Below are 13885 nucleotides of genomic sequence, written 5' to 3'. Positions count from 1 at the left end.
ACACGACAGCTTCGGGGACCTCCAGTATCCAATTCCCCTCAGTGCCAACACGCAAATATAAGAAAATAAAGGCAGAGATCCATCCTGACATGTCAGGAACATCACTCCCACAGAAAAGGAACCGGGGCTACCTCATGACGGGTTTTCACGTGAGAACGTGTGTGTGTGTGTGTGTGTGTGTGTGTGTGTGTGTGTGTTTAAAATGCCGTGCCAATGGGGCACCTGGGTGGCTCAGTGGGTTAAAGCCTCTGCCTTCGGCTCAGGTCATAATCCCAGGGTTCTGGGCTCTCGTTGGGCTCTCTGCTCAGCAGGGAGCCTGCCCCCCCCCCCGCCTGCCTCTCTGCCTACTTGTGATCTCTGTCAAATAAATAAATAAAATCTTTAAAAAAATAAATAAATAAAATGCCATGCCAAGAGCTCCAGCTGACGTGGCACCTGTACCCCTACGGGTTGTGACAATTTTTCTTTCCCATCTACTGGCAAAATGCACAGAAAACTCAAATATTTGTTCGTTGAATCATTCAATTGACCAATAAAATTTGGCCTCCAGAAAGGGATGTTTCGCTGATGTTCTACTGCACAAAGCCGCGCCAGCTCAGCTGAACTCCACAGCGCGGAGAGTCCAGCAAGGGTCTGGGAAGGAAGGCACTCCAGATAGCAGAAGACAATTCTGACCAATGGAAGGTGCTTTCTGGGGCTTACTTATTCTCACCACCCCAAATGCGGTCTGTCAAGGAACAAGAATGGGGCTCCTCTACCAGACCTCCAGAGCACCCTACCACCACCCCACAGTTTGGGCGCAACAAGGCTTCCACAAAGATTAAGTTGAAGGAATCAGTGCTTACCATCACTTTTGCCGTCCGTCTGGAATTTTCTCTTCCTGTTGAATTTATTTGCCTGCTGGACTTTGTTCTTTGCTGTTTTATCCCCTCGAGGCTTATTTCTGAACTGCCTGACACCCTTTTTCCCAGGTTTTACGGCACATTTCTCGAAGTTCTTAGATGTGATCTTAGGTCCACCTTCCTTGCCAGCTTTCCTTGGAAACGTCTTTGACAAGCCAGAATCTAGGGATAATAATCACCACCACCGTTCAGTGATCCTGCGTTGGCGTCTCTTTTATTCACTGGGCTCTATTTGTGACACAAAATTACACACTCTTTAGGGAAACCTACTGTGTCCTACTCTCAAATATGGAGAACAGGATTTTAAAAAGTAAAAACAAAATTTAAAATTCCTGGTTTAGGGACACCTCAGTGACTCAATCAGTTGAGTGAGTGTCTCTTGATTCTGGCTCGGGTCACACTCTCAGGGTCATGAGACCGAGCCCCGGGTCCAGCTCTGTGCTGGCCGTGGAGCCTGCTTAAGATTCTCTCTCTTCGTCTGCAACCCCTTGTCCCTCCCCTACCACCTGCATGTGGGTGCTCTCTCTCGCTCTCAAATAAATTTCTGATTTATAAAATCATAATACAGATTCACTATAGAAAATCAACAAACTAGAGAAATGCATAATAAAAACTATCCATAATGCTTTGGTTAACTGTTATTGTCAGTCAGGTGTATTTCTGTTTTAAGCATGTTAACATCACTTAATAAGATAAATTATTACTTATATAACTTGTATTCTACTTTAATGACTTCTTGTTCAAGTCTTCATACATAATTTTCAATTATTCAATAACAACAAATCTAAAAATAAAATGAACGCCTAAAACTTAGAAATGCCATTTTAAATCACATATCAAATTAAAATTAAAGATGTTAATTTATTTTAAAATGTTAAGGATGTTATTATTTTATTAAATATCGTATCAAATTAGAGACCTTAGTTTTTCTCAGAATTGATAGTTTTGGAAAAATTTCCTCAAAGCCTATAGTACAGTTATTTGATAAAAATCATTAGCTAATTCAAGCTTGCAAATGAAGTAGCTAACAAATGAGAAGAAAACTGTAATAGCTAAGCCCTACGACTGTTTCGAGAAAAAAAACTGAAGATGCCTTAGGAATCATTTAGGCCATTTACGAGTCTCTGACTTTTCAGCTCTGCAAGAGTGACACCTGATGGAATAATAGAGACTGCACAATTAGAACCACTGACGATGAAAGCTGGTTTACCAGTAGTCTGCATTCATCAGGCACAATTTATCGAACACAGCAAATTAATAAAGAAAATGTGGCAGCAGCATTCCCAGCTAAGATGAGAGGTCTTCCCTGAGTATAACATCCTCTGATTGTCCCGGCAATTTCTAAAATGTCTTAGTTTTATGGGGAACATGCAAACTGGGACACAGTTAACTCTTGCTTTTTCCTAATCCTAACCCAGGAAAACAGACTGGCATCTGCTCTACGCCTCCTCATCCCGCCACCCACTCCCTCCAACTATAGGGCCACGTCCTATAGGAAGCATGGTTTGGTATGGCTCTCTTACCATTGTTTTTATGAACTCTGTTTTTTTCTCGTGATGTCTTTGCACCTTTTCCTGTGAATTTTTTTTTCCCTTTAACTTCCATCATAGCAGTTCTGGAAGACAAAAACAAAACCCCAAAGGGATCACTGGGTTGTTCTCAGCCAGGAAGTGGCATCAACCAGGGTCACACTTAGTCCAGGGCCTTCACAGATGCAGGACAAACCACCCGCGTCCACCATGGGCCCTTGAGTCCAGGAACTACACAATCCATGCTTCGAAGATTTTAAAAATGAAAAAAACAAGACAGCAACACAAAATCTAAGAACACACACACCTTGGCTAGTGTGTGATGTATTTGGGGACAACAATTCAACAACAGCTCTGGGTAAAAACAGACCATTATTTAACTATGATTCGGTGTTGTGTTTCCTATAATCTAGGACCGCTTTGTGATGAGAAACCAACGATATATCACCATTTGATTTCTTGGTTTCCATCCTAAAAAGTCCAGAACAAAAAAATAGGTTGCACTTACCAATATTCAAGTTAACGAAAGAAAATCAAAGACTGCCTACAAGTCCCCTATGTAACCCAGTGTAGCTAAAACAAAAACTTCTAATGTTCAATTGGCTATTTTTTTTAGAGGTGACCAGTAATTTTAAGTGGCTTCCAAAGTAAGATTATGTTGGAATATTTCATATTTCATTTAGAGGAAATCTAACAAGTCACTTCTGGGTATAGAGACCTCACCGTGCACGGGGCACACAACAGAAAGCCCCTTAATTAACCAAGGTTCCTGAAAGCAGAGACTACATCAAGAGCAAATGCCATCTGGCTATTTCTCTACCTTCCAAAGTTGTACATTCAACTGATTTCTAAAGTTCTAAAGTTGACCCCCTAAAGAAATTCCTAGATAATACTGGATATTTCTAAAACAAGAATTTTCCAAGATTTCCCAAGACTTGGAAATTTTCCAAGAACAACTAATTTTTGGCAAGATTATTAGTGGCTATAAGGAAAAAAGAAGGGTTCAAAGACGGCATAGATTTGAGAAATAGTGAATTAAATGAAAATAATTAACTAGGCTTTTTAAAGAAAGGTTTTTCAGATTCTTTTCATTTGGTACTCAAATACCTGGAAAACGAAGCACAGGCTAAAGTACGCAAGATTTTCCAACCCCAGCTGACTCACTTTTCCTTGAAACATCTCAAGGGACCAGTAAGATTCCAAAGAACTCTCTGGAAAAGTGCAGCTTAGTGTAGGCTTCACTGTTATAACTCTTCACCATGGATGGCCCCAGAATCACTCCCTTTCCTTCAGTCACTGGTAACCGTAGGGTCATTTTATCACTTGGCTGCTTTATCATAACTACACCTGCGTTTCTTAGTTCTTCTGTGCTTGTCTTCAACTAAAAACACAATCATTTACAGATTTTCTCTGTACATTTGTTTTTTAACTGTTTATTTTGAAATAATTTTAGTTTTACAGAGGAGTTTGGAGAGAGAAACAGAAGGAAAGCTCCAGCACCCTTCTCAGCTTCCTCTAAAGTTAACATCCCACCCCAAGAGATGACATAAGTACAATACTTTGGTACCATTAACTCTGGATTTTGCCAGTCCTTTTCTGTTCCAGGATATACTGCGTTTAGTCATCAAGGGACAGTTTCTTGGTCTTCTTTCTCACGACCGAGATACTTTTGAATAGTACTGGTCACGCAATTGGCAGAAAAATCATTTGGGGTTTGCCTGAGATTCTCTCACCATCGGACTGGTGTGATGGACATTTTTGAAGAGCATCGCAGACATACACTGCCCGCACTGGTGATATTAACTCTGATCCCTTGGATAAGGCAGTGTTTGCCAGATTTTTTTTTTTAAACATTTTATTTATTTATTTGAGAGAGAGAGAGACAGTGAGAGAGAGCATGAGCGAGGAGAAGGTCAGAGGGAGAAGCAGACTCCCCGTGGAGCTGGGAGCCTGATGCGGGACTCGATCCTGGGACTCCAGGATCATGACCTGAGCCGAAGGCAGTCACTCAACCAACTGAGCCACCCAGGCGCCCCAGATTTTTCTACTGTGAAGTTACCATCTCTCCCTTTCCATACTTATTAGAAGCAAGTCACCAAGTTCAGCCCATACCAGGAGAGGGGAATTAACCTCCACTTCTGGGGGATGCGGGGGGGGGGGGAGTCCTAAAGAATTTCACTAAAAATCTGTATGTTAAAATCACCGGAGCAACTGATAAATATTTGGGGTGACACATTTTGAGATTATGCAAATATCCTAATTGTCACCCTCTGATTTTAGTGTTCTCCAGTGGATCCTGCCTGTAGCAATTACTGTGGTGTTTTCATGGTGATTTTCTCCTCTCATTATGTCTACCTCTAGTATTTTTAATTTTTCTGTAGGGAAAGTTTGTCGTTTCTCCGTTTATTTATTCAATCAGTTATTTACATCAGTATAGTCTCACACATATTTTGCTACTTGGTGCAGAACCTAATCCTATAGTGACTTTGCTGCTCAAACCGTTCCAGCTTTGGCCAGTGGGAAGTCTCCCAGGTCGCTCTGTGTCTTGGTGACATGACCCGTCCTATTTTCCTTGTCCTTACTTCCTAGCACTAGTTCTAAGTTCATCTTCTATCTTCCCTGACTAGCCCTGAAATTAGCCATTTCTCCAAGGAACCCGGTTCTCTTTACTGAGAACGGTACGATCTGAGTGCTAGGTGTGCTTGCTGTCACTGCTTCTAGCTATTTCCACTGGAAAGAGCTGGTAATACGCATCTGTACACTAACCAATGTGGACACAGGACCCTGTATTTCTTTATGAAATAAGTTTCTCCTAATGTATCCAACTCTAATTTACTCTAGTCTCCCCTCTTGCTTTACTTGTAACTTGTCTTGACAGTGAGAAACTTGCCTCCCAGGATCACCACCGATTTGTGTAGCAGATTCAGAAGGCGCAACTGTAGGGCTATGGGAAACAAACTTACCCACCGGAGTTTAGTTACAGCTTTTTTTCCTTTCCCTCACAATAGTAATTCAAAATACTATTTTTCAAAATTACTTAGGTCAAATCCCCCCACCACCCTGTTGAGTGAAGTTATTTTATATGTTTGTACCAGTTAGATTTATTTTTTGCAGTCCACATTCCGTTTCCAGACATGCTGGCTGACTTTCTTTTCATCTGCGGTGAGGTGCACTCTCTGGCGTACAGTGTTGATTCTGACAAATGCAGTCACCTCTCCTCCACCACAGTACCTTGGAGAACGGTTTCCTAACTCCAAAAAGTCCCCAGTGGAGGCCTTTTGCAATCACCCTGTCCTGGCTCTTCTACGAAGTCAGTGATCTGTTTTCCACCCCTCTAGTTTTGCCTCTTTTCAAATATGTCATATAAATGAAACCAAACTGTGTACGGCCTGTTGAGTCTTGTTTCTTTCATTTAACAAAATATATCTGCTTGGGGACTCTGTACCATCATATCTGACCATCACATTCCTGTGGCTCTCACAACTGTCTCCTCTTTTTTCCTTCTATTTTTCTATTTTCCTTCTCTCTATTCCTGATTCAGGCTGTATCTCGTACTCAGATTGTTTTTTGCTGTGGATCTCCTCTGCTGTGACCACACGCAGCTGCCTGATCAATCTTCCACAAAGTCACCAATTTCACATCATCTTCCTGCTCCAGCACCTTCAAAAGTTTCCCACTGACTCCACGAAACACTTCAAACTCACACAGGCATTCAAAGCCAATCAAGTTTAGGGCCAAACTTCCTCAGTTCTCTTTCAGGATCCAAACTTTAAAGCCATTCTATTAATATTAATCCTACCCATTCTTTGAATCTAGCTTAAATGACAATTTCTTATAATTTCTCTTCCATATGCCTCCTTTCCCAAATGATTCTCCTTCTTAATCCTTTTTGGAACACCTGGATGGCCTTCTTAGAACTTGACACCATGGACCTTCACACCAGGCATACAAACACACTATGTGATAGAAAGCTACTAGGTTGAAAAAAATACATGAAAAACAAATTCAAAGTGGTGGAATACAAGCAAACAAAATTAAAATACAGCACACTTCAGTGTTACCGCTGAATTATACATAAAGTGTTCAAAACCATACAGCCCAATTTTGCCTTCTGAGATGAAATAGCAGAGACTTCCCGGACATGGAAGGACAGGTGACTGATCCCACCCCCTCAGCAGGACCAGCACTGTACTTTGAAAGAGGTACACAGTTGATATCTAACCTCTGAACAGTGGCATGTCTCAAGTCTTCCCCTCTCTCTCCACATTTCTCCCTAAGTGATCTCGTCCAATCCCGCGGCTTTCTATGCTGAGGACTCCCAAACTGTCTCCCACTAGGAACTTCTGCATTTCTAACTGCCTATCTGACACCTCGTCTGCCTCTCTTACAAGCACTTAGCCCTTAATAAGTCCAGAATGAAATTTTTGACTGTATCTCCACTGCAAAACACCCTCAAACAACTACATCCTCATCTGTCATACCCCATCCTATGCTTCCCCTTCTCAGGCGGTGGCACACCATCCACTCCACTGCTCGGGGAGAAACCCAAGATTTACCCTTCACATTTTTCTCTCCCTTGTCGGCTATGTTCAATCCTTCCATAAGTTCTTTCGAATCCCTTTAAAAATACCGCTAACTCTCCAACTTGCACCTGCACTACCACCACCCTAATCCAAACCATCAAAACTTTCCTTATATACTCAGTAATAATCAGAATCACACACAATTCCAAAATAGAACCTGTGCCTATCATGTTCCTTCCTTCCTTAGAAGCCTCCAATGCTTCCCACAGATGAGAAGAGAAACGGGCCCGTTTCCCCACTGTATGGAAATAAAATCTCAACCACTCATCGTGGTGCCCACAGAACCTCCCTACCCCTCTAACTTAATCAGTACCCCTACCTCACACCGGTCCCCTTTCCACAGCTCCCACCGCAGGAGCTTAGCCCAAGGCACTGCCTCTGCTTAAAGTAGCCTTCCCTGGGCTTCCAGATTTCAGAGTTGCCTCTCGTCCTGCTTTAGGTCTCAGCTTAAAGACCACTTCAGATTCCCCTATCCTCGTCTCAGGCCCCAGTTCGTTTCCTTCCCAGCGCGGAAAACTTGCAACTGAACATTCATTCAGGTTGTAAACTCGACACCCAGCACGCACAGGGCGGAGGGCAGGTCCGCGGAACGCACGACAGAGAGGCGGACCGCAGGCAGCACCCGCCGGGACTATACAAAGCGAAAGGATTTCAGCCCAACCAAGCACTGCGAGGTCGAAGCCGTAGGAAGAGCAGTCGCCAAGCTCCCGTCCACCCCCAAACTCCCAGAACGGGAAAGGCCACAGAAGACCGTCCAGCAGGTGAGAGGCGTGAGCACCTGCACCCGCTCTGCCCACTCGGAGCGACCGTCCCCTGCAGCACCGGGCAGGGGCGAGCGAACCCCTCCAGGAGCGGCCGCCGATCCCGCCGCACTCACCGCGCACATGGGGCCCAGGCAGGCGTGGGGCCGAGGCCGGCGCGGGGACACGCGCCGAAGCGCCGCTTCCGCTTCCTCGACTTGCTCCGCCCCCGGGCCCGCCTTTTCCTTCTTCCGCAGCGGAGCGGGGGTTAAAGGATAAGAATTCGCCGGGAAAACGGAAATTGAGCATTTCTATTGGTCCGCTTCAATGACCTCATCTATAGGCGCCATGCGCGAGTTTTGGCCCTTGAAAGGATCCGTCGGGCAACCGCGTATCACAGGCCCCTGAAAGTGACGTCATTAACCCTGTCGTTCCCCGGCCGGGGGAAGGAGGGCGGTATCTCGGCCAGTGGTGGGTTCTTGAAGTAGAGTCGTGTGGCGCCTGAGCTAATGCCGGAATAATTGACTTTGCTAGAGGGCTTTCATTTGTATCCTCTCTGGCAGTCTAGCGTGGAGGATAAATTCTCGGAAGTCGCCCCCCCCCACCCCGCTTGCTAGCTGTGTGGTTTTGGGCAAATTACTGTATTTCGCTGAGCCTTGGTTACCAGATCAGTAAAACGGAGATCGCTAAGTCATTCGCGAAAGGGCTTAGCACGGTGCATGAGAATGGCAGCGCTGAGTGAATGTCATTTCTAAGGCCTGCTCGCTTCTCCAGACTGCAGTGACCCCATGGCCCACCCCAGGAAATGACACCGCAGTTAGGATATTATCCCCACTTTACAGGTGAAGAACCGAACACAATTTGGTGATGATCCTTGTCACTGGACTTAAGGCCCATTGGGATAATACAGGATGGTCTCATCTGAAGGTCCTTACTTAAGGACATCTGCACAGATCTTTTCCCAAATCAAGTCACTTTCACAGGTTCTGGGGGTTTGGACACTCACATGTCTTTTGACCACCTGAAAAGTTGAGGAATTGGGGACATGATCTCAGGTGTGTCAAACATCGGATTTTACTGCCTTGCAGACGGCACCGTTTCCTGTTCCTTAAGGCTTTAGACTGGTAATTCACTAGACTGAGGCGGGGGCCGTCGTTACCTCTCAGGCACCCATCCCTCCACTCAACACATAGATGTTTACTAAGTACTTACTGTTTGCCTTAAGTATTGTAAGTATGTTTGCATTTCAGCTCACTTAAGTAGGTCTTCTCCCTTCGTTTTAGAGAAATAAGGGGAAACACAGTAGAGTTGCTGGGATGAGCCTGACTCCAAAGGCAACATGGCTGCCTCCGGAGTGCTTTCCCTAACCCATCAGTTCCCTAGTAAAGGCTCGAGAGCAGAGATACAGCGTACCACACGATACCTGGAACAGATACATCTTTCTTTCTTTCTTTCTTTCTTTCTTTCTCTCTCTCTCTTTTTTTTTTTTTTTAAGATTTTATTTGAGAGACAGCACAGCAGGGGGAGGGGCAGAGGGAGAGGGACAAGCTGACTCCCAGCTCAGCAGGGAAACAATACATTTTCCTTTGTAAGGCCAGCACCCCATATCTTCTCAGACATATCCATGTAAACCCTACTGTTCATTTGTCTTTTCACAAGGGAGAGAAAAAAAATCACATACCTAAGCCCTGGATGATTGTTAATAATGCAATTGATCAAGTCCTTTGTGCTGCCAAGAAATGAATCGACTTGAGTGTTTTTGTTTGGAATGAGTTGAACGTGTCTCATAGTTTTGCAGAATAGTAACAAAGAAAGCTTATCTTGTAATTTTGCAGTTAGCCAAGTTAAGCCCATTAATTCTTCAAATACCTAATGGTCTCAATGTGGAGCATTAGGAATATGTGTATTCCTAGAAGCATAAACTGCTCTCCTTAAATGATACAGCATAGAACTTAATCAGAGCAGCTAGACTTCTACACGGCTAAGAGGTTCTAGAGCACTGTAATTAGGATGATTGGCATTGGAACCAAATGAATCTGGCTTAGAATGCCAGCTCTGTAGGACCACGGACAAGATAGTTAATTTGTATGAACCCCAGTTCCTGCATAGATAAAATGGGAACAGTAGCACTTACCTTTTGGGGTTGCTGCATGACTCAAAGATAATAACTGTAGTTATTAACCAGGAATAAATGTTGAGTGATGCATAGCTTTAGAAAGGAGAAAGACACAGAGAACTGAGCTGTAGCCGTTGGAAATGCTTTTGGCTGCAAGTAATGGAAATTCAAGCTATTAGAGGCTTAAGCAGTAATTCTTCACACAACAAAAATTCTAAAGTTAGTTAGTTTCCTAAGTTTCAATGACACAATGATGTCGTCACAGACCGAAGCTCCTTCACAGTTTCTGGGCTCCGCAAGGCTCAGTGTGTTGACTTTCAGTGTTCACACTTGTTGCTTTTATTTATTTTCTGTTTCCCCCTCTGTACCTGTTGATCACCCTCACCTAGCCTCCCTTGTCCCCCTCACTCTGGCAACCACCAATCTGTTCTTTCTGAGTTTCAATTTTTTAGATTCCACATATAAGTGAAAGCATACAGTAATAGTTTTTCTCTGACTTATTTCACTGTTGCTTTATGAGGCCAGATGTATTCAGTTACAGGATTCACATCAGAGTTTAGGACTAGGGGAATGAGGAAAGGGATGAAATTCACTTTTCACTTTTTCCACCCAATAGGACTCGGTCTTTTGATCCTAGAAAGGATCCAGCAGGATCTGCCTTCTATTTCAGTGCCTGGAACTGAGCTACATGGCCACCCTCAGGATCAGAAGCCCATCACACACAATGTTAATCATGGTATTCGGATTTAATTATTTTTCCAGTACTCCAGGAAAATGAAAGCCCCTTGGCAAATATGCTTCCATCCCACAGTAGGGATTTAATCTGCAATTTAAACTAATCTGGTTTAAAACTTAAAATAACTGTGATAAGCTAAAACTTAAAATAATTGTAGTATTCAAGGTTGCAGATCCCAGTCTTGGCCACTCATCAGAATCGCCTGTAAACAAAACAAAGCAAAACCAAACCAAACCGTAATGCTGATTTAATTAATCTGAAGTGGGACCTGGGCTTTCAGGATTTGGAGAGTTCCCCCAAACTACCATGTGGCTAAAATTAAGAGCCACTTGTTTCAAGAATAGATTTCTAGTTGTTGATTTGATTTTCTAGTTAACTGAGGATTACGCCCTGTAACCCTCTTGACCCTCCTTTTCTGCCACCAGAATTAAAGAATCAAACGTATAATACACTTGTTTCTTTAGGTAGAATGTCTTGGACATAACTGTATCTTTCTTGCTGCTTGATGTGTCCATTAGTTATTTAATATTATGTTATACTGAAAATGGTTTAAATTTGAAATATATACTTTCAAATGTATTCTGGAAAATGTTTGCTTTTTTTTTTTCAACTCTTCATAAGTTTGTGCAGTTTTTCTCTTTTTCATAAAAATAAAGTGTTAGGTGTTAGCTCCCACACATCTCCCCTTTCCTAAAATCAGTTTTTTAGAGTTCTAATTAATGGATTTTTAACTAATTGGTGTTGTTTCTCTGTTTCCCAAATGTGTAAGCAGGGATAAAGGGCATGTTATTGATATAAAGCATAAGTGAGATTTTGGCAAAGATTGAGTTTTATTTTCAGGGCCTATTAGAATCACAAATCCATGGAAACGGAGCAGTTGCCAACACATTTTCTTTTAGTAAAAAAGAACGGCTTCTGAGTAGGGTAGATTATGTTTTTCAATACCATAAATTTGCTACAAAGTGTACTGATATCGTCTAAACATTAATTGTGCATTCATAATGTCCTGGTTGCTGTCTCATAAACACAAAATCGATCTTGGCCCTAATTTACTTTCTTTGATTCTATGCTCAGGGGTAGAAGAAAAAAAACACGACCGAAATGAATGTTTATCTGGTTGTAGTATAAAGCGCCACTTTTAATGAAAGATCATGTCTGCATGTGATGGAGAAATAAAGACCAAGGTTAATTAATGTCACATAAAGCTCACAAATGATCATTTATATAGAGAGCACTTACAATGCTCTATGGTTTTATAAGACAAAACTCCGCAAACAACATGTACCAGTTTTGGGTTTTGGTTGAATAAGAACAATTAACATGTTTTTGAGTTTTTGTTTAAATTTTGTTTAAAGGCTTGATAAGAGGTATTTCCTTTGGACAGTAGTGACTGGTTTTAGCCTCTGATTTCCTTACTTTATGAGCAATAAAGTCTTAAAACCAAGCATATTGATAATTATACATTTCCAAATTGTTCCCTCCATTTAACTTTTTACAACTATAGAAAGTTTACATCAAGAATTACAGTGATGATCTACTTCTACCTACCCAAATTTCCTCCTCCTTTCGAGATACAGAAATAAATTAACTGACTGGACTATGTCCATCGTGTCAGTGTGAACTCTCCAGGAAGCCGATGCCAAGATAGAATTAGGAGGCCAAGAAATTTTTGGTGGAAAAGCCTGCAAGGGATGAGAAGACAGGGGAAAGCAGTAAGTGGGAAGAACATCAGACTACAGTGCTGATCTGACACCCGTAAAGGGAGAGATGGTGAGGCCAAGGATGTGGTGGGATGATGTTCAGACTGTAGGTGAGCTCTGAGGATCTGAGCCCTCACAGGGCTGCAGAGCAAAGCTTGTCCAGTAAAGGAAACTGAAATGTGTAGCTCTAGTACCCCTCTGTGCACAGTCCTTGTTTGGGCAACCAGGGAGAGCATGGTCCCAGTGTGGATGCTGTGGGAGAGCCTGAAGTTGTGGCCTCTGGGGGCTGTCAGCTCACCGTACCTCTCAGAGCATGTTCTCTCTTGAAAGGCGGTTAGAGCAGTTCATTCCCATGGCTGCCAGGGTCCACTCCTTGCACACGTGCACACAGACATGCTTCTCCATCCATGTTAGGGGAGCAGCTCCTTTATCACTCCCATGGCTCTGTTCTCCGAGGGGAGGAAAGCTACGAGAGACGGATGATAGGTGAAGTGTAATCTCCTTGGGGCTACAAGAGATACTCATCATCTCCTCTACACCGTCCATCCTGTTCTTACTTCACCCTCAGCTACTAACTTGCCAGGTCTTGGCGGGTTACCTGCTTGTGCCTCAGCCCTTACTCAGGGGATCAGAAACCCAGGGATTTCTTTCTAAGGTGAGGGTTGCTACACAGGTCCATTTACAGTTCTGGTGGGAGCTGAGGAGTGCTGAGAGGCACTAAGTGGGTCACGTGGGCTATACTGATCCCTCCAGCCCCAGTGTGTAAAAGCAGCCTTAGCTCCACCTAATGATCCGAATCAATAGTCCCAGCCAAGACACTGACTCCTCTTCACACTATTGGTCCTGCACACAAGGAATCCAGTAGGTCCAGATGGCATCCATAGTTCAGTGGAACTCTGGCTCTGTCTCCTGGAAAGAATGCCCTCCCTCTGGGAACAAGGGCCTCTAATCCCACAGTCCAAAGTGTTGGGGGCAGGAAACACAATCCCCCCGCACACAGAGTTTCACTGAAAACAACAGTAAGCAGGATCATTCTTCCTTCTACCCCTTGGTTCCCAGACCCACGTCCTTCTTACAGCACCATGGAGAGATCTTGGGTTTGCAGGGGTTCTGCATTCTGGAGGGGGAGCCCCCATGTCTGTGGATTATGGCCTCTGTGGTGGTGCCTCAGCTGTGCCCTCAGTAGGCCATTGCAATACCCTAAAAGGCTGACTGCCTCTGGCTTGTACAGTGTGTAATAGGACTTGGGGATCGCAGGTCTTCTTTGACTTGAAGTGCATCCCCCATTCATGTGCTATGTTATGTAGGGTTCCGTACCTATGGACCAGGCACTTTGAAAGCTTTGAGAGAGCGATGCTGGCAGAAGCTCTGTGGGCAGGAAAGGCCAGCCCATACTTGGACTAGGACTCTGTTCCTATGAAGTGAATCTGTTGGCCATTTAGGAAGGAAGGGAAGCCAGCGTCACCAATTCACCACCAGTGGGCTTGTTGGTCTCTTTGGGAAATAAAGTCACATCAGGGGCTCAGCATTGGTCTGTTGCTGGCAGGTTCTACACTCAGAGGAAGCCGTAGCTGGGCTG

General features: G+C 43.7%; 1 protein-coding gene across 1 annotated transcript in view; it reads right to left on the bottom strand.

Moving 5' to 3' along the window:
• PUM3 (pumilio RNA binding family member 3) overlaps positions 1–8019 on the bottom strand; it is a 48343-nt gene extending 40324 nt beyond the window's left edge. The window contains exons 1-3 of the mRNA XM_047700029.1: positions 7892–8019; positions 2426–2517; positions 846–1064 (exon numbers count right to left, since the gene is read on the bottom strand). Coding sequence (XP_047555985.1) covers positions 846–1064; positions 2426–2510 — 304 coding nt within the window. The 5' untranslated portion in view covers positions 2511–2517; positions 7892–8019. The remainder of the gene's footprint in view (positions 1–845; positions 1065–2425; positions 2518–7891) is intronic.
• Between the last annotated feature and the right edge of the window lie 5866 nt (positions 8020–13885).

This window comes from Lutra lutra, chromosome 13 (assembly GCF_902655055.1).
Source record: "Lutra lutra chromosome 13, mLutLut1.2, whole genome shotgun sequence".
Lineage (NCBI taxonomy): Eukaryota > Metazoa > Chordata > Mammalia > Carnivora > Mustelidae > Lutra > Lutra lutra.
Note: the sequence above shows the minus strand (reverse complement) of the source record. Positions and strands in the feature narration are given on the sequence as shown.